Source organism: Canis lupus, chromosome 4, assembly GCF_003254725.2.
Source record: "Canis lupus dingo isolate Sandy chromosome 4, ASM325472v2, whole genome shotgun sequence".
Classification (NCBI taxonomy): domain Eukaryota; kingdom Metazoa; phylum Chordata; class Mammalia; order Carnivora; family Canidae; genus Canis; species Canis lupus.
Window position 1 is genome coordinate 58,240,908 of NC_064246.1, and position 20,749 is coordinate 58,261,656.

General features: G+C 46.2%; 2 protein-coding genes across 2 annotated transcripts in view; one reads left to right on the top strand and one right to left on the bottom strand.

The window, feature by feature from the left end:
• The window catches only part of FAT2 (FAT atypical cadherin 2), an 80,918-nt gene extending 67,720 nt beyond the window's left edge, over positions 1-13,198 (top strand). The window contains exons 20-24 of the mRNA XM_025435257.3: positions 1,869-2,014; positions 5,498-5,939; positions 7,908-8,061; positions 9,662-10,119; positions 11,205-13,198. Coding sequence (XP_025291042.1) covers positions 1,869-2,014; positions 5,498-5,939; positions 7,908-8,061; positions 9,662-10,119; positions 11,205-11,737 — 1,733 coding nt within the window. The 3' untranslated portion in view covers positions 11,738-13,198. The remainder of the gene's footprint in view (positions 1-1,868; positions 2,015-5,497; positions 5,940-7,907; positions 8,062-9,661; positions 10,120-11,204) is intronic.
• The window catches only part of SLC36A1 (solute carrier family 36 member 1), a 77,048-nt gene continuing 61,029 nt past the window's right edge, over positions 4,731-20,749 (bottom strand). The window contains exon 11 of the mRNA XM_049109226.1: positions 4,731-5,998. Coding sequence (XP_048965183.1) covers positions 5,967-5,998 — 32 coding nt within the window. The 3' untranslated portion in view covers positions 4,731-5,966. The remainder of the gene's footprint in view (positions 5,999-20,749) is intronic.

The window sequence follows — 20,749 nt, forward strand, 5'->3', positions numbered from 1 at the left end:
TGTTTGACTTATTTTACTCAACATAATACCCCCCAGTTCCATCCATGTTGGTATTTTTCTCTTCTGATGGCTGAATGATATTCCACTGGGGAATGTGGTTTTAAAGAGATGTGCTCCTGGGTGTCATTTCCAGAGTGTATTATTTAGAAAGTCTTGTGTGAGGCCTAGAATTGGCATCTTTTATTAAGTTTTTATTTTAATTCCAGTATAGTTAACATACAGTGTTGTATTAGTTTTAGGTGTACAATATGGTGATTAACAATTCTGTACATTATTCAGTGTTTGTCATAAGTGTACTCTTAATCTCTTCACCTGGTTCACCCAACCCCATCCACTCCCCTCTGGTAAACCATTAGTTTATTCCCTATAGTTAAGAGTCTGTTTCTTGGTTTCTCTCTCTCTCTCTCTCTCTCTCTCCTTGGAATTGTCATTTTTAACCAGCGTCTCAGGCAATTAACATTTTGGTGAAATACAGCATACAGAAGGGTCCATGTCCCATAGTGTACAGCTCAACTATTTTTCACAAGCCAAATACACCCATGTAACTGGCACTGATACAAGGATCACAACATGACTAGCTTCTCAGAAGCCCCCTTTGGTCTCTCTTCCAGTCACCACACCCATTGTGGGGAGATTTTAAAAATACAGATCCATGTGTGCTTCCAGAACTACTGAGTCATAATCTCTGAGGGTAGAGTCTGGCATTCTGTATTAGATGAGCACTGGGTGTTATTCTGTATGTTGGCAAATTGAACACCAATAAAAAAATAAATTTATTATTAAAAAAATAAATAAAACTCTCTAGCTGATCCTGATATTTAGCCAAGTCTGGGAATTCCTAGATAATCTAGATCATCTTCAATATCCCATCTATTAATGACCTACTACAATAGAATTGCTAGCAGCAGAGAGTTTTAGACCTAAGGGATGACAGACTCAGGATCTTGAAATCCCATGTGCCTCAGGCTTCATGGTTCTTTCTTTTCCTCATGGCTTTTGCTCCCTCTCTTCAACAATCTGGGACATCTGAGGCCTATACAACTCTTCTCCTTGCCTGTCCACTGATGAGCTTATTCACACTGAAGTTTTAGGGATTTAACAACTGGACTCACTTCTGGGGAGGGTACTGTTTGATATATATAACACAGCATTTCTCAAAGTGGGTCTACAGAATGCCATTTCTGAGAACTTTGAAGAGGTGGTCCACATAAGAGGGTCCCATGGTCAAATAAACTGGAGAAAGTCAAGTTTAAGAGGAGACTCCTGTCTCTGCAACTATGCGCTAGCAATTGCTACAGGGTGGTGCACATACAGGACTTCATAGAAGTTTACCCCCCTTCTTTGGTTACAGTGACTCTCAACCTCTCAGCAGTATTTTATCTGGTTACATCTTCTCAAACAGTTACACTCCTAATAATGAAAGGGAGATCTTGAGGCAAATGACCTTTATGGTAGTCCTGAAATCACACATATATACAGAATCCTCTCCATTCTTCCTCCTTCTTCCCCCAGTGATATCAGAAATAACACAGAAACTATGGAGGATAGAAATTTTGATTTTTACATGTTTAATTGGGTACATTTCTGGCTTGATTCTTGCTTTCTTAATGGTTTGAGCTTGTAGTTCCAGACTCAAGCTAGGACCCAAGGCAAGGGGCTCTGGGGCCAAAAGAAGGTGTGCAGGGTCATGGCCTCTGTCTAGCTGCAGTGACCCTGGCCAGGTACCTCCCCCTGACCCCCAAGAAGCCTCACTTCTTCATCTATAAAATGTGAGCAATATGACCCAAGGGTCGAATGAGACAAAGTTGGTTTGAAGATTCTGTGGAGACCTCTTCATGTGGAGCTGACATCTCCGGTTGCTTCTACAGGTACTGCCACAAGATTCAGTGGACAAAGCTTTGGGCGGTACAATCTTCCAGAGGCACAGAACTGGCACATCCATTTCCGCCTGAAAACACTCCAATCACAGGCTATTCTCCTGTTCAGCAATGAGACAGTGTATGTCTCCCTGAAGGTAAGGCACTGCCAGCCTGAGAGATTTCATGTGGGTGTGCCAGGCTAGGGAGGTAGGGACAACCTCAGGAACAGCCAAGAAGTCCAGTTTCTGGCAAAGAAAACCCTGCATAGTTTTCAGGGATGCTGGTGTGACTATTGGGTTAAGACACAAGACTTTCCAGTTGTGATGTCCAAAGCCCCCCTCAAATGGAAATATATATCCAAAAAACAACCAGAGGTTGGACTGCTCTGTGGGAGGAGAGAGAGCTTCTGAAGATGGAGAAATGGGAGGCCACTTAGCCATGGTGTGCTGTTGTTGTTTTATCACTTTTGCTGAGTAACAGACCAGCATTTTCCAAGATGAGTGGGAGGCTGGCTACCACTGGGGTGCTCAAGAATACAAACCCCAGCATTAAGTTATATGGGATCACATGGAATAAAAATGAATTTCCTTTCTAATGGTCTCTTAGAGCTTTCACCCCTACAAGGGGAAGACTGACAATAAACATAAACATAATAACTCAGAAAATTATAGTTTGTCCAAATGTGGTATGCTTTGGCTTAAAAAAAGGTTAAGGGGCAGGGCACCTGGGTGGCTCAGTGGTTGAGCATCTGCCTTTGGTTCAGGGTGTAATCCTGGGGTCCTGGGATCGAGTCCCACAGCAGGCTTCCCAAGGAGAGCCTGGTTCTCCCTCTGCCTATGTCTTTGCCTCTCTCTCTCCGTGTCTCTCATGAATGAATGAATGAATGAATGAATGAATGAATGAATCTTAACTTTAAAAAGTTAAGGGGTATCAGCACTGTAGGGACTTGCAATTTTAAGTAAGATAACCAGGGAAGTCTTCACTGAGTTGGTAATTGCACCATAATATGAAGGGGATAAGGGAATTAGCTAGGTAGACATCTGGAGGAACAGCATTCTAGGGAGAGGGAATAACAATGCAAAAACATTTTGGTAGAAGAATGCTTAGCATGTTCAAGGAACAGTTCAGATGTGTATATGGCTTGAGTAAAAAAAGTAAGGGAGAGAATAGTAGTAGGAGTTGAGATCATAGGCCTCAAGTTCTCATAGGCCATTGAAGGACTTTGGCTTTTATTCTGAGCAAAATGGAAGGCATGAGAAGGTCTGAGCAGAGAATTGACATGATGTGACATATTCAAAAAGGTCATATGGCTCCTGTGTTGATAAACAACTTTAGAGAAACAAGGATAAAAGCAGAGAGATCCAGCCAAGAGGCTATTGCAATAATTCAAGTGAGAGTAGTGGTCTAGATCAGGGTAATGACAGTGAACTGGGAAGAAGAGTTCAGATTTTGGAGAGACTTTTGAAAGTAAAACCAACAGGATTTCCTAATGAATGAGGGCTGGGAGAGAAAGCAAGGAGTAATATGTGGGCCTGAATAATTGGAATGGAGTTGTTGCCAACAGAGCCGGGGAAGGATATGGGTAGAGCAGAGGGATGATCTGAATTTGAGGGATGATCAGAATTTCAGTTTTGGAGATGTAAGTATGAGATGCCTATTAGACTTCCAAGTGGAGCTGGATAAACAAGTCTAGTGTCTGTAGGAAAGGTCTGGGATAGAGATGAAGATCTGGGAGCCTTCAGCAAATACTTAGTATTGAAAGCTGTGAAACTGGATGAGATCACCAAAGGATGTAGATTGAAAAAAGAGTAGACCAAGGATTCATCCTTATGACACTCCAAATTGAGATGTCTGGGGAAAGAGAAGGATCCAACAAAGGAGACTGAAAATGTGCAACCAGTGATGTTGGAGGAAAACCGAGAGTATTGTATCCAGGAAACTGAATGAAGAACATGCATCATGAAGGAAGGAGTGACCAGCTGATAACATACTGCTGAGAGGTCAAGTGAGATGGGTAGTGATATTACTCATGGATTTGGCAACACAGAGGTTACTGAATACTCTGACACCAGTGGTTTCAGTATCATGGTGTGTGTGTGTGTGTGTGTGTGTGTATAATTTTGCTGCAAAGAGACAGCAAAGGAAGAAGGTCTTATCTAGGGGGAGAAGTGGGTTCAAGACAATTTTTTTAAAGATTAGAGCAATAAAAGCATATTTGTGTGATGACTGGAATGTACAGTAGAGAATGAACAAAGATATAGGGAAGAAAAAGGAGAGTCAATGGAAATTCATCCTTGAGGCACCAGGGTGGGACCTAGTACCTGAATGGAGAGACTGGCTTCCACCAAGGTCGATAGATGTGATGGTCAGAGTGCCTGCAAGTTCCCATTTGATTGCTGAGAGCAAGGATGGGGAGGGGAGCATCAAGGGTCTGAAGAGAGAAAAGTTGTGAAAATAGTCATCTGGGAGAGTAAACCAAGGAAGATGGCGCCATAATCAGGCACCACTTAGGGTGAGGGAAACTAAAAAGATATAAGCCAGCGGTTCTCAGACTTCTTGGTTTTCAGGACTTTTTAAGATTTCAGGACTCTTAAAAATAATTGAAGATCTAGGGAAGTTTTGTTTTTGTGGGTTAGAGCTATGAATTTTTCCAGTATTAGAAATTAAAACTGAGATGGGATGCCTGGGTGGTTCAGCGGATGAGCATCTACCTTTGGCTCAGGGCGTGATCCGGGGTCTGGGGATGGAGTCCCACATCAGGCTCCCTGCAAGGAGCCTGCTTCTCCCTCTGCCTATGTCTCTGCCCCCCTCTCTCTCTCTGTCTCTCATGAATAAATACATAAAATCTTAAAAAAAAAAAGAAATTAAAACTGAGAAATGTTAAAATCTTTATTAATTTATTTAAAAATAGCAAGAAACCTATTATATGTTAACATAAATATCATATGATTGTGAACAATAATTACATTGTCCAAAATTAGGAAAAAAGCAGAGTGGCACCGTTTTACATTTTTGCAAATCCCTCTTATGTATAGCTTTATAGTAGATAGCTGGATTTTCATTTTTACATCTGCATTCATCTGTTTTGATAGCACATGTCTGGAAATCACTGTATATTTGTGACAGAATGAGAGTAGAAAAGGCAAATAATTTTTTAGGATTATTGTGTAAAAATGGTGTCCCCTTGTGGGTCCTCTGGAAAAGTCTTGAAGACCCACTTTGAGAACCGCAGAACTGTTGAATAAGAGAACAGGAGTGAGGGAGGTTTTCTGTTTGGTTCTTGAGGGCCAACTTTGAGGAGTGCAGAACATAGGAGAGGCTTTGTAGAAGAATCCAAAAGACATAGTCTCGGTCAGCAAGGCTTCTCTGGGTCTCGGTTTCCTCATCTGTGAAACGCAGATGGCATCCCTCCAGACCATTCCATGGAGTGTGGTAAGGACCAAATGAGACCATAGATAGGCATTGAGGGCTTTCATACTCTACAAAGACAATGTTTAAAACAGCCTTGAAAATCACCAAATACTGCCTCTCTCATCCATAAAAATATAACCAACATTCTTTGCACCCTCAGCCTGTTAGCAGTGCTTTTTACAAGGACTTCTTGGCTTTGCTCATGGCCATCTGGGTTTTCTTTGCAGCTGGTCAACGGAGTCCTACAGCTGGAATACCATTGCCCAGGTGGTTTCCATGGAAATCTATCCTCCTGGCTCCACGTGAATGACCAAGAGTGGCACTCCATTGTGGTGGCGGAGACAGGCACTTCCATTCGCCTGTTGGTTGATGGCTCAGGCAATACCTCCCTTGCGCTCCCAGAGAACTGCCAGGGTCTCAGGCCTGAAGGAGACCTCTTTCTGGGTGGCCTTGTTCTCCTGCATTCTTCCCCGGTTGTGTCCCAGGGTTTTGAAGGCTGCCTGGATGCGGTCATGATCAACGGAGAGGCGCTGCAGCTGCTGGTCCATGGCAAGAGGGCATCAGGCTTGCTAGAGAGGCAGGCCCTGACCCAGTGCTGCTGGCACAGTGAGGACTGCAGCCAAAACCCGTGCCTCAACGGCGGCAAGTGCTCGCAGACCCGAGGGGCAGGTAAGGTGCTGGAAATGGCTCCACGGCTTATCCCAGGAGGCGCCTCAGATGACCCCAGCCTGTTGAACTAGCGATCACATATCACTGAAGAGTTTACAAAGTATATTCCTCCAGCACAGCCCCATGAGGGAGAGAGGGGTTGAAGAAAGCCATGGATGGCTCCATTTTACAGCACAGGCAACTGCTGGGCTGTGTAAGGAAACCCAGATCGGGGAAGGAACTTGCCCAAGGGCACATGGCTGTTAAGTGTTAAGGTGCATTTGGGGTGCAGATCTCAAGGGAAAGCCCCCCCCCCCAAATCCAAGTGTCTCTCTCTTCCCCCTACTGTCTCGTGAGTAACGGATTGGGATGGACTAGGTTTACACTAAGGGAAGCCAGCAGGCTTTGCTCTCGCTCAACCAGGACTGACTTTCTACTTGTTTGGATGGAGGACAGGCATGATCAGGGACCTCTGGTGCTGCAGGCTGAGGTCATCACACACCTCAGTGTTATCCCTGGGCTGTGCCAAGTTCTTCTCTTTTATTCCCCTTTAATCTATACTCAGCTGCCGTCCCTCTTCCCCAAACCCATAGGCAAACACTTAAAGTTTTTAAATGAGTTCTTGCAAAATGTATACTACTGACTTTACACAGGCTTGAATTTCTAATTACATAGGTGCCATATAAGTTTTTACACTTTTCCGTCCACATAGCCACGATTCATAGTCGTTGCTTTTATTGTGGCTCGGTACACCGATGGGTGTGCAGTCCCATCTTCCCTCTCTACTCAGTTGGCACCAAACACCCTGGAAATCTTTCAACGATCCCACCTCCCAATCTTTTTAACATCCCACCTCCATCAACAATGCTGTGTGAATATCCTCATATGTATCTTGTGAACTGTAAGAGAACTTCCTACACACACACACATACACATACACACACACGCACACACACACACATACACACCATGCCGGGGATGGAATTCACATACCCAGAGAATGTAAATAATTATTTTAAATTTACATTCAGGGCCATGTTGCTCTTCAGCATGGCCACAGCAGCCTGCACTTCCACCAGCAGTGAGGGAGGATCCTAGATCTCTGTCAACACTTGGCATGATCCCATTTTCTCATTTTGGCTTGGATAATAGTATTGTCATTTCCAAAATATCTAAGGGGCCCGTCACGTCTGTCTGTCTGCACTACCAAGTGGCTATCGTCTCTCACCCTCGGGCCGGCCGCCTCCCTGTTCTCTTTTCTCTCCCTTCACCTGCGCCTGCCAGCAGGGCACCAGAGTGACCTTTATACAAAGCAGATCTCAGAGTGTCACTTTCCTGCTTGGAAACCTTGAAGTGGCTTCCCCTTGCTGTTAAGATAGAGTCCTGTTTCCTAATTCCTGCATTTGGCTCAGAGTGATGCTTCGGCCCCTCCCACCTCCCTGGCCCTGCAACCCCCACTCTCCCTTGGCTTGCTAAGCTCTGTTGTTTTATGATAATTAGTAATATACTGATACTATATACAAGTGGTTCAATAGGTTTGAATCCTATATTTGCCATTTCCTTGCTGGGTAATCTTGAGCAAATGTCATGCATTCTCTGTGCCTCATCTCCTCACCTGCCATCAACTTCTATGTGTCCCCTAATGAGGATGACATTAATCAATTGCAGAGTGGTCATGAGGCTCAAATGGGCCGATACATGCAGATTCTTGGCACGGTGACTAGCACTAAACAAGTGTCGTGTAGGATGATGAAGTAGAGCTCCATTACTATTCTGTAGATGCCTGTTCTCTGTAGACTATATATTTGAGGGCAGGGATCACGTCTTCCCATCCAGCCCGGCAGCAGTGCTCTGCAGGGTGCTTGTGACAGAAGGAGGTTCTCAATAACTAGACATGGACGCTCGGATCTGCAGACATGCTGAGGCCTCCCCTCTGTCCCAGAGGGCCTCTCAGCCTGCAGCTGCCTGAAGCTCTTCCCTCCCTCCCAGGCTATGTCTGCAAGTGTCCCCCCCAGTTTTCGGGAAGGCACTGTGAACAAAGAAGAGAGAACTGCACGTCCATGCCCTGCCTGGAAGGTGGCACTTGCATCTCATCTCCTGAAGGTGCCTCCTGTAACTGCCCTCACCCTTATATGGGAGACAGGTAAGTGCAGAGGGGCCACCTGCCATTGGCTCCTCACCCTGGGTGGGCACTGTTCGGAAATGACCTCTGCACTCTGCTCTCCAGAGAAGCCAATGGGAGACCAGGAGCTGAGTGCTCCAGCGACCTGGCTATCTGGCTTTTCCCATGTGCCGAGGCTTCTCCCTCCAGCCACCTACGCCAGAACACTCAGGGAAGGAGGGTTCTTATGAACATTTCCCAAGCCTTGTTCTAAACCTACTGAGTCAGACTCATTAGGCTGGGGCCCGGGAATCTGCACTTCTCATCAGCTCCTCAGGCACTTCTGATTTTTGCTGAAGTCTGAAAATGGCTGAAGTTCTTATTCTCTGGTTCTGGACTGTGACTTCCCAGAAAGTGGCCAGGGAACAATGACTCCTTCAGGTACAAACACTGCTGTAGGTCTCAAACCCCGCTGCAAGCTACCTGTGCTCCATAGTGTGCTGGCCTGGGGGACTGCAAGCATCCTTAGATCCCTAGAATCCCAGAGGTCTAGAGGCTTGGTGATTATCTGCTTTCATAACCCTCCAGTTTGGGAGCTTTTAAAAAATCATCAGGGATACTTGTGAAAAATAGATTTCTGGACCAGCGATATCAGAATCTCCAAAGAATGAGACCTGGGATTCTATCTATAACAAGCTCCCAAGGGATTCCCCTTCCTGTCAGCTTGTGCATAAGACAGCCAATGATACAGTCCACTCACTCACCTTACAGATGGGGAAACGAAGCCCTTAGAGAAGGAAATGGCTTGTCCAAATCCCCTCATGTGTTTATGACCCAAGTCCGTTCCCTCAGCACCTGGCATTCTGGCCCCACCGCACACCTCACTCTGCAGTAGGTGTGCTGGCAGGACACGTCCTGGCTGAAAGTGGTAGTGTTTGCATTTTAAAAGAGGAACTTGGGAATGACAATGTCTAACCCAAAAGGACAAAGTGTTGGTGGTGAAATTGTAGACACTGAGACTCAAACAGGCTGCGGGGAGCCTTTCCCAATAGCCCTCAAAAGTAGATGAAACTGGCCACGGAAGCCTCCTAGGAGCCTTACACCATGGAATGCCAAGCTGACGGTGACAATTCCAAGTGCTCTCTCTGAACGGTTGTCCAATGGAAGGTCTGTGCAGGACCACATTGGGTTCTGTGACCTCCTGAAGAACAGTGGGTAACACTGGTGGTGTCCAGCTGCCATGGCTGGGTGCTGCTGACTTGCAGCAGGGACTCTGGCATTACTGCTGAGGACAGCTGGCTCAAATGGGCTGATACATGGGGTTGGAAACCTCACCTCACTGGTGGAGTGGATAGCCAATGCCTGAATCTTATGAATCAAAAATAACAGATGTGCCCAGAGCCTAGATTCCAAATGGTCATGAATGAAGTTGTAACTGACTCCCACACCTTACTGGTGGAAGATGGAAGGCTCTGATGTTGATATGTGTGATTGTTATCATCTGCTGCCTTTTTGTTCTTTTTTTTTGGTTGAAAACTGAGAAGGTAGGCTTGAGTGCAGGGGTCCATAAATTTTTGTGAGAGGGGACATGGAAAGGGAAGTACAGCGACTCAACCCCCTGACTCCTTCTCTGTCTCTGCAGGTGTGAAATGGAAGCAAGGGGCTGCTCAGAAGGACACTGTCTAGTCACCCCTGAGATCACAAGGGGGGACTGGGGGCAGCAGGAGATTCTGATCATCATAGTGGCCCTACTGTTTATCATTTTAAGCACCACTGGGCTTCTCTTCTACTGCCGCCGTTGCAAGTCCCACAAGCCCGTGGCCATGGAGGACCCAGACCTCCTGGCCAGGAGTGTTGGTGTGGACACCCAAACTATGCCTGCCATCGAGCTCAACCCGCTGACCACCAGCTCCTGCACCAACCTGAACCAACTGGAGCCCAGCAAGACCTCGGTTCCAAATGAACTTGTCACTTTCGGACCCAGCTCTAAGCAACGGCCAGTGGTCTGCAGTGTGCCTCCCAGACTCCCGCCAGCTGCGGCCCCTTCTCACTCCGACAATGAGTCCATCATTAAGAGGACATGGTCGGGTGAAGAGATGGGTCAGTATAGCCAGAGGCCCTCAGCCTCTGGAATTGACAGAATAGGGTGATAGACCTAAACACTCCATTATGTGAGGCCGCCATCCAGCCCAGTCCCTTGGGATGGAATATGAAGGGATGTGCTCAAGGTCACAGGGCACTAGTAGGCTGGACCAGATGCCACGTCTCTGGACTCAGAATCTGTGGCTCATTGCACCACTGCACCATGAACTCCTCCTCTAAATTCCAACTCACTCCATAGGATTGACATCTATGGCAGAAACCTGTAGACCCTGGCTAGGTGTAAATGGGATACCTGGGGTGAAAGTGGGGCTTCTGTTCCTTTGTGGTTTTCTGGGAAAGGCAAGAGTAGTAGTCTAAGCTTCTGATCACCCAATCTGGAGGTGTGGCACCCCCTGGGCTAGACCTGACTGACCTAGAGGGGGGATCTTCACCTCACTCTCATCTTTGGCTAAAAAGGAGGTGAATTTGTAAAGCACTTTATATTTTCTGGCTTATCCACCAATAGTTTAAAGGTATTTTCATAAACTTTTTGCTGATAGGGTAATCAGGGCCCATAAAGACACAGTAACTTGTTCTAACTCACGCAACTATTCAGTAGCAGGGACAGGGCGAAGACCAAGGATGCCTGGTCTCTGATCTTCCAAGCCACATCTCATGCAGTCACCCTCTGTGACAGATGCCATCACCCCTCACCCCCCCAGTCCAAAATGTGTGTCTGTTTCCTTCAATTGAGGAGACATAAGTCATTGGTAGGAGTTGGGATGGAGTTGCTGTCTCTAGCAGTGGCGAGTGGGTTGCATGGAGTCATCCATACTCTTCCTTATTCACTGACTCTTGGATCATTGGTACAGATGTGCTATTTGAGCTGGCTTTGGGTTAAACCCCTGGCCTTGACGTTGGCCCTGTTGAATTCTAGATATCAATCTAAGCTGCCACAGACAACTCATACAGATGGCCACATACCCACCCAGTCTTTTGCCCATTTGTACCACATGCAGAATTATGTATAGCAGTGATAAGGCCTGCTGAAACCTTCACCAGGGAAACTCGGAGCTCATTTGTCTCTATCTTGTCATTTTCAGTGTGCCCCGGTGGAGCTACGATCTGGCCCCCAACTTACTCCAGGAAGGAATGCTGGGAATACCCCCACACTGAAATGACCCCTGGCCCTCTGCCGCCATCGCCTCACCAGCACCAGATCCAACCTGTGATGCCGGACCCAAGTGGCCTCTATGGGGGCTTTCCCTTTCCACTGGAGCTGGAAAACAAGCGGGCACCCCTCCCACCCCGTTATAGCAACCAGAACCTGGAAGATCTGATGCCCCCACGGCCCCCCAGTCCCCGGGAACACCTGCTGGCCCCCTGTCTCAATGAGTACACAGCCATCAGCTACTACCACTCACAGTTCCAGCAGGGAGGGGGAGGGCCCTGCCTGGCAGAGGGGGGCTACAAAGGGGTGAGTATGCGCCTCAGCCGAGCTGGACCCTCTTATGCTGACTGTGAGGTTGGGGCTGGGCATCCCACAGGGCGGGGCCAGCCCCAGGCTCCCCCCAACTATGAGGGCTCTGACATGGTGGAGAGTGATTATGGGAGCTGTGAGGAGGTTATGTTCTAGCTGTCCTCAGAGGAAGGCAGGTAGGAGGGCAAGGACTTGGCACCTTCCTCCTGTCTTCCAGGAGTGAGTTGAGCATGGCTGGAAAAGTGGGAAGGAAGCCCTCATACCCAGTCCAGGCTGCCATATCTTGAAACGTGCTCTTACAGACCCCCAGGTAGTCCCTGAGGATGGAGGGAAGTTGAGGGTAGAGCTCCAAAAACAGCACTAGGGCCTCCAGCAGAATGGGGATGTACAGAGCAGTTAACCGTGGAAAACCAGGACAAACTGATTCCTGGGACCAGCAAGAGGCAGTCTGTCTCACTGATTGTCCTCTCTCTGTCCCCAGGGAGGCAGCTGTCAGGGAGCATTCTTACACCCGCCCACAGATCCATTCCAGAGGCAGAGGCAGAGGCAGAGGCAGGTCTACCCCTGACAGGCAATCACTACATCAGCTACAGAGACAAGGTCCAGGGTCACCTGACCCTGGAGGGCCACAGGTATCCTCTTGGGGCTGAGAGGTGAGCAATGCACCTGTGCATCCTGCCTCATTCATACGTAAATGCAGCATCTGCTCTGTGTGAGGCACTGTGCTAGGCATGGGGCACGATGTGAATGAAGGCGACAAGGGCTTCTGAGGAGCACCACTTGACCTCAGTCTCCTGAGGCCTCACTCCACGAATCCAGAGTCCAAGGAACTTGCTCCACCTCTTTAAGTCATATGACTTTCCACGAGCCAGGGCCTGCCAAGATTCATGCAGCCCTGAACCTTCTTTGTTAAAGAATGCAGACCTCATGGAACTCTGGGTTCTTCACCCCAAGTTTCTCAAGCACTTTGGTCCAAAGGCAGGCAGGACGTAATTCTTTGTTTTTAAAATTCTTAGGCACTTTTCAATCTTGCTGCCTGGATGAGTTGCCCCAAAGGGATTTTTCTTCCCTAGACATAAGGAACTAAGAACTCCCCATTCAGGGCATCAGGGCAGGGTAGAGGCGTGGAGCTGGACATAAGTGTCCAGGCTGGACACTCTGCCTTTTCCTGCCCCTCCATCTCAGATGCCTGCCAATCTAAGTGTTACCTGCAGTGACTCAACCCTATGCATGGAGGGTCAATGTGGGCACGTGTCTGCACATGTGGGCACCTCATGTATAGTATGTGTGTACACGTGTAGAGTATATGTAGCCAACAGTGGCAGGGACCAGAGAATTCTGGTGGGCCTTGCCACTCCCTTCCTTTACCAATCCCTTTCTCTGGTCCATTGACTTTTCATTCGTGTTGCTTCTGGAGACAAAAGTCAAAAGGAAGAGCAATAGAGACTCTCACCCACAGGGTTGCTGCTTATGGCGAGAGGGAGCTGTGTGGGTGAGGGCGTATTCGTGCGAGTGGCTCACAGCTGTGTGTGTGACTGTGTGTGAGTGGCAGGATGCATGGTTTCATTGATCACTGGTTGTTGTTTTTTTAATAATAAAGTGTCTTTTTTACGGTTATTTTATCTGTCACTTACCTGTTTGACGTTGGTCAATAATTTGTTTTTTCCCCTGTCAGTCTAGCTAGTCTAGTCTTCTGGGGGAGGGGCCTGCTGTACTGATTTTCAGGTGTTAGCACTTGGGGCAGCTGCTCAACCCCCCCCCCCCCCCATTCAGGGCTCAGTGAGTGATGTTTATCCTGTTTATCCGGTGAGGCCACCATGAGGCTCAGTGGGGGTTGTTTACCCCGTGAGGCACAACACACAGGAGGAACAACCACAGTGGCAGCAGCCAGCTCTGGAGCCCTGGATTCAGCTCCCGCAGTAACTACAGAGCTCTCAGTCTGCAGGGGCCTGGATGCTCCGGGGGTGGGGCTGCTGATCTGCTCAGCTAGTGGGGGGGGGGGGGCGGCACGCCCGGGCGCAGGAGTGTCCTTGATCCTGTTTAAGTTTGGGTCAGGGGAAGGGCCTGAGGGTCTCTGGGCCCCTCCAAGCTGAGGTTCATGGAATATGAGGACTAGAAGGGATCCCCCCCTTGAGGTCATCAAGCACTGTGATTCCCAAACCTAGCAAAATGGCTAAAATATAGCCCCAACGTCAGATATACAAAATCAGAATCTCTGGGGGCAAGGCCCAGGACTTTCAGGGAAAAACATCTCTAATTCCAACACAACTGCCCAAAATCAGGGGCAAGTCCACTAATCAGCAAGTGAGTAAATAAATGGCCTGGGGCAAGACTTCAGGACTTGCACCAGCACCCCCTGCACCACATGACACTGGTAGGGGAGAGTGAGCTTTATAGCACAGGTCTTGGGAAGCCAGCCCTCCTGGGGTCCGGAGCCAGCCTACGCCTGAGGCTCCACGGGCTCACTTCACAGCCCAGCTGGATATGCATGTCACTGGGCAACTGTGACACGAGCTTGCAGGTGACACCAAGACTGGCAAGCCCAGGCCCTGCTGCTGAGTTCCCAGTAGAGGTGGGCAGAGAAGGCACATCCATGGGGGGGCACCAGAGTACATCGTGGCACCGGAGCCTGACAGACTGGGTTCCAAACCCCCTCCGCCACACACCAATGTGGCCTCAGGCAGGTATGAATTGGCTTTCTGTTTTTTTTTTTTTAGAACAATAAACAACAAATGGTGACCATTGTACTAGAGAATAATACCTGCCTTTGGCCCAGGGCGCAATCCTGGAGACCACGGATTGAATCCCACATCGGGCTCCTGGTGCATGGAGCCTGCTTCTCCCTCTGCCTATGTCTCTGCCTCTCTCTCTCTCTCTCTGTGTGTGTGACTATCATAAATTAAAAAAAAGAAAATTAAAAAAAAATACCAGATAGTATGTAGATAAGGTTAGCTTATCAGAACTGTGCAGGAAATCACATCTAAGCTAGTCCAGTGTTGCCCAGATTTCTGTTTTTTTGCTTGCCACTTTTATGATTTTCGCCTAATACCACCTGTATCATTATTCACTTTACAATTTTTAGTGCATTCCAATTTTTTTAAAAAATATTTTTATTCACCTTAAAATGACATATCCACAAACTAAAGGATTTGAAAGTTACTGTTCTTTTCTAGAACACATGAAAACATATAAACATTCAGATTTTTTTTAAAAAAATTTATTCATGAGAGACACAGAGAGAGAAGCAGGCTCCCTGCGGGGAGCCCAATGCGGGACTCAATCCCAGGACTCCAGTATCACACCCTGAGCCAAAGGCAGACACTCAACCGCTGAGCCACCGGGCATCCCAACATTCAGATTTTTAAAATGACTGTCCAGGGTCTGCTAAATCAACTGTGGAAGATGCTGATGTAGTGCATCTTCATTCCTGCTGTTCCTCATCCCAAGGCCCACAGGGGAGAAGAGGAGACCCACATTCAGGCCTGCACCCAGCTTGGTTATCTCCCTACAACACAACTTGCTCTCCTTTTCCTGGATGGGGTTGCCTGTCTCCACCCAGCCCACCTTCCCCCACCCCCCACAACAGGCCCCTCCTTCCCTTTGTCTTCCCGAGCCTGCACCTTCATGTACCAACCACCAGAGGGCGCTCTGGGATCAAGACTCAGCCTACTGAGCGGTAGGCGATCCCAAGGTTTTCAGGGAAATTCTTCAGTCTCAAGTCCCTGGGGCTCTGGTTCCAAACGTCCTGAGTCTTACACAGCGTAACAGTGGCCAAGAAAGGCAGAGACGCATGTTTCTTGACTTCCCGGCTGGGTGTCTTTACAGCTGACCAAAATCATCTTTGCTACCACCACTCACTGGGGCACTTGCCGTATGACAGGTGCGGGGCAAGCACTGGACAGATTTTGCCTCATTTAATCCTCACAAAACCCAGCAAGGTAAGTACCGGGACAGAGGGACAGAGGGACAGAGACATACATAAATTAAGTGGCTTGTAACTTAAATTAGTGATTTAAAGTGAGGTCACCCAGTTCACAGGTGGCAGGGCCGGGATTTAATCCCAAGGCAGTCTGACTCCCAATTTTGCCTTACATTTGGGTTCATGAGACAAACTGCAGACACAAGACATCAGGGATGGAGGGTCAGCAGCAAGGAGGACTGACAGGGCTTAGTCTAATGAGTTCATGGGCCAAGAGTGTCACCATAATTCTAAGTTGTATTAACAGCCAGAGGGTCCGGATCCTGGGAGGTGGTGGAGTCAGCGCAATCCTGGGGCTCTCAATCCCAAACCAGTCCTGTGATCCTGTGCCTAGTTCTGAGGCTGGACCTGAAGAGCACCACGGCAACCTTGAGCATTGCTAGAGGGCACCGGGAGGGGTGGGATTGAGGGCTCACAACTATTTCCAGCATGGAAGGGCAACTGGAATTCACCAGACAATGGTAAAGGAGCTGTAAGCCTGCTCACTTGGAGGGCCATGGAGGGAGGCCGGGCCGGCACAGCTGCACCATCACATGGGGTTTATCAGGGCCTAACAGAGAAGGCCAATGTATCTTCCAAAAACTGGAGCAATGCTCTGGAGGGGACATGTGAGGTCTTGGGGGGAAGACTTAGGCCATGGCTAGAACCTCAAAATGAGCATCCCAGGTGAAGAAAAGCAGAGCCCAAGGCCTTGGGGAGGAAGAACATTCTCTTTTGGACTGAAGATTATGGAGATTCTGAAAGATAAGAGTTGAGAAAAATGAAGTATATAAAGTTTTGAGATATGGAGTGATTTGCCCAAGGCCAGTGGCTAGTTTTGTATAGAACAGGTGGTCCATCCTGAAATCCCATGGTGAATGGGTAAATGCCAGCCTATGAGGGCATCTGGGCCCAGATGCTGGACAACAACCCATACTTCAGTGTCTAAAGACATACTTTAGAAGACCTCTAAAGGTCTTCTGATAGCTCTGTCTTGAGGAGAGGCACAGAAGGTCTCACCAAGTAAAGAGCAAGAACTTTCTCAAGGACCCCGCTGGGAAAGGACAAGCCTTTAGAATTTTCTCAAGATCCCTCAACAAATCTATAGGGTGAAACCAAGGAAAGTGCTTGGTTAGACTGATAGAAAACAAAAAGTAAATGCAGTGAGTCAACTCCTTAGAGGATAGACATCATGCTCTACTAAAGGAAATCACGCTGAATTTAGTAATCAGCTAATTCCAGATACAATATTAGTCCCACAGCCAGGTACTGGGAGATCAAGTCTGAGCCGAACAATGCCTCCAATAGCTCATGATCTAGGGAGTGGCCAAGTAGTCACAGATCTCTAGCATAAGCAGAAGATGAGGCTAACTGGAGAAGAGATGTTATTGCTCTTGAGAAAGGAGCCATAAATTATGACTGACATAGCCAGGGAAGGTTCTAACGAGCAGCCATCTGAGCTGGATGTTAAAATTGAGCTTTCAGTTTAGCACAGAGGGAAGGGCCAGGCAGGCTAAGGGAAAAGCTCAGAGTCAAGGCCTAGGGGTTTAAAGTATTTGGGCAGTGGTGGGTAGTCCCAATATGTTGGGGTTGGAATGGGGGGGGCGCCTTAGGCATTCAGACTAGGGCCTGGAAATGTTCTATGTCCACTGAGGGGTGTGAGTGATGGAGTTAGTGGCAGAGAGGCAGATCTCAGGGGCAGTATGAAGTTTGGAGTCAGACAGACCTGCTCCACCACTTAGGAAATGTATGATCTTGGTTAAGTTATTGAGCCGTTTATGCCTCAGTCTGCAAAGTGGGGATATTACCAGCATCTTCCCTCACTGAACATTGAGTACTAGAAGAGATAATATAGGTAACATGTTTAGCATAGTGGCATAGTAAAGGCTCAAAAGTTGTTATATATTTTATCATTACTATTAAAAAGGCAGATCGTTTTGTAGTATCCATAACCATACACTTACCCTTCCTTGTTCAATGGCCAAGATAAAAAAAAAACCCATCACTCCAGCTAGGGATAAGGAGGAGCTAAATGTATTATGGCTGTAGTTCTCAATAGGAGAGAGGGTGATTCCCCCCACCTAGCCCCCCACACAAGGGTACCTCTGGCAATGTCTGGAGACACTTTTGATTGCTACAACTGGCATTTAGTGGCTAGAGGCCAGGGATGTTGCTAAACATCCTACAGTGCACAGGGCATTCTCCACAGCAAAGAATTATTCACCCCCAAAAGTACATAATACCGAAGTTGAGAAACTGTTCTAAGGAAACATATGTGGGCTTTATGCAGTACTATAGCAGCTGGGAACCTGGGCTAAGGGAGAAGTATACTTTTTTTTTTTTTTTTTGTCTTCTGAACAGAGAAGTCTGGACTCTAACCCAGATTCTTTTTTAATTTTTTAAATTTTTTTATTGGTGTTCAATTTGCCAACATATAGAATAACACCCAGCGCTCATCCCATCAAGTGTCCCCCTCAGTGCCCGTCACCCAGTCACCCCCACTCCCCACCCACCTCCTCTTCCACCACCCCTAGTTCGTTTCCCAGAGTTAGGAGTCTCTCATGTTCTGTCTCCCTTTCTGATATTTCCCACTCATTTTTTCTCCTTTCCCCTTTATTCCCTTTCACTATTTTTTATATTCCACAAATGCATGAGACCATATAATGTTTGTCCTTCTCCGATTGACTTATTTCACTCACCATAATACCCTCCAGTTCCATCCATGTTGAAGCAAATGGTGGGTATTTGTCATTTCTAATGGCTGAGGAATATTCCATTGTATACCTAGACCACATCTTCTTTATCCATTCATCTTTCGATGGACACCGAGGCTCCTTCCACAGTTTGGCTATTGTGGACATTGCTGCTAGAAACATCGGGGTGCAGGTGTCCCGGCATTTCATTGCATCTGTATCTTTGGGGTAAATCCCCAGCAGCGCAATTGCTGGGTCGTAGGGCAGATCTATTTCTAACTCTTTGAGGAAACTCCACACAGTTTTCCAGAGTGGCTGCACCAGGTCACATTCCCAGGGAGAAGTATACTTATGCCAATAATAGCAGTTATGGCATGTGGTTTTGCTTATTTACAAAGAGGCACCATTCTGGAGTCTACATTTATCAGATTAAATACCAGGGTGAATACAAAACAGTAGATAATCCAACAATGTATAAAAATAATAATATGCCATGACTAAGTAGGATTTAATCCAGATAAGCAAGACCAGTTCAATATTGAAAAGTCAACTTAATCCGCCATATCAATAAGTGAAAAAAGAAAAGCCATAGATCATATCAATTGATGGAGAAAAAATTTGACAAAATTCACTTATTTGTGATTTAAAAAAAAATCTCTCAAGGATGGATGGCTCAGTGGTAGAGTGTCTGCCTTCGGTTCAGGGCATGATCCTGGGGCCCTGGGATTGAGTCTTGCATCAGGCTCCCCATGGGGAGCCTGCTTCTCCCTCTGCCTATGTCTCTGCCTCTCTCTCTCTCATGAATAAATAAAATATTTTTTTAAAAAATCTCTCAGCACGGAAATAGAGGGGAACTTCCATAAAAATCTTAAAGCTTATATCATACTTAGTAGTGAAAGACTGACTGTTCTCTCTATAAGATGAGAGACAAGGCTAGAATGTTCACTCTCACCAACTTTTTTTTTTTTAACACAGTGCTAGAAGTTCTAGCCATTGCAATAAGAAAAAAAAAAAGTACATAGACTGGGAAAAAAAGGAAATACAACTATTTATATATGCAAACAACATGACTATATACACAGAACATTCCAAGTAACCTTGACAAAAACTCACAGAACTACTGAGTATAGATAGGTTGCAGGACACAAGATTAACATGCAAAAATCAATTGCATTTCTATAGACTACCAATGAACACATGGAAATTGAAATTAAAAACACATTACCATTTAAAATTGCTCCAAAGAAAATTAAATATTTTAGGTGTACATCCAAAAAAACATTTACAAGATCTGATAAATAGCTAAAATAAAAAATAATGAAAACACCAAATGCTGATAGAAACTGGGTCACTCACACATTGCTGGTAAAATGTAAAATGGTACAGCCACTCTGGAAAATGCTTTGCAAATTCCTTTTAAAACTAAAAATGGGCTTACATACAAGTCAGCGATTTCACTCTTGGATATATATTCCACAGAAATAAAAACTTATTTTCATGCGGGAACTTGTATGTAAATGAATATTCATAGCAGCTTTATCTGTAATAGCCAGACCTGGAAACGATGCAGTTTAACAATGGTTAAATCAACTGTGGTACATCCACAACATGGAATATGACTTTGCAATAAAAAAAGACAAACTATTAAAACAGGCAACAATTTGAATGATCACCAACGAAATTATACTGAGTGGAAAGCAGCCAACTTCAAAAGGGTACATATTGTGTAATTCAATTTATATGACGTTTGTGAAGTAACATAATGATAGAGATGAAGAACAGATTAGTGGTTGCCCAGGGTTGAGGATGTAGTAAGAGCGCAGGAGGTATGTCCCTATACAGACAGCATGAAGGAGTCTTGTGGTGATGGCACAGATAAGCATCTTGACTGTGTTAGTGGAAGTTATAAATATGATAAAATTGTTTACAGCCACACACACACATACACACACATACACATGTGCACATACAAATGAGTGCATATGTGACTGAAGAAATCCAAAAGAGTTCTATATATATTGTGCCAACATCAGTTTCCTGGTTTTGGTCATGTACTATAGTTATATAAGATGTTAACATTGGGGGAGCCTGGAAGAAGGGTGCACTGGACCTCCCCATACATTTCCTTGCACCTGAATCCATAATTACTTCAAAGCAGAAAGTTTTAAAATTTCTAAGACTAACTTTTAAAATATAGCACTAAAGAAGACTGTCCAATGGCAAGTAAGCCAGGAAAAGGTGCAGGACAACACTAAGCATTAGGCAAATGCAAATTAAAACCACAAAGAGGTATTACCCTATACCCATTAAGCTGGCTAAAATTTAAAAGACCATAATATCAAGTATTGGTGAGGATATGGATGGAGCAACTGGAGCTTTTATAAATTGTTGGTCAGAACAGAAAATAGCGGAGTCACTCTGGAAAAACAATTTTCCAATTTCTTATCAAGTTAATATACACTTACCATACAAACCCACAATTTCACTTCTAGGTATTTACCAAGAGAAATGAAAACA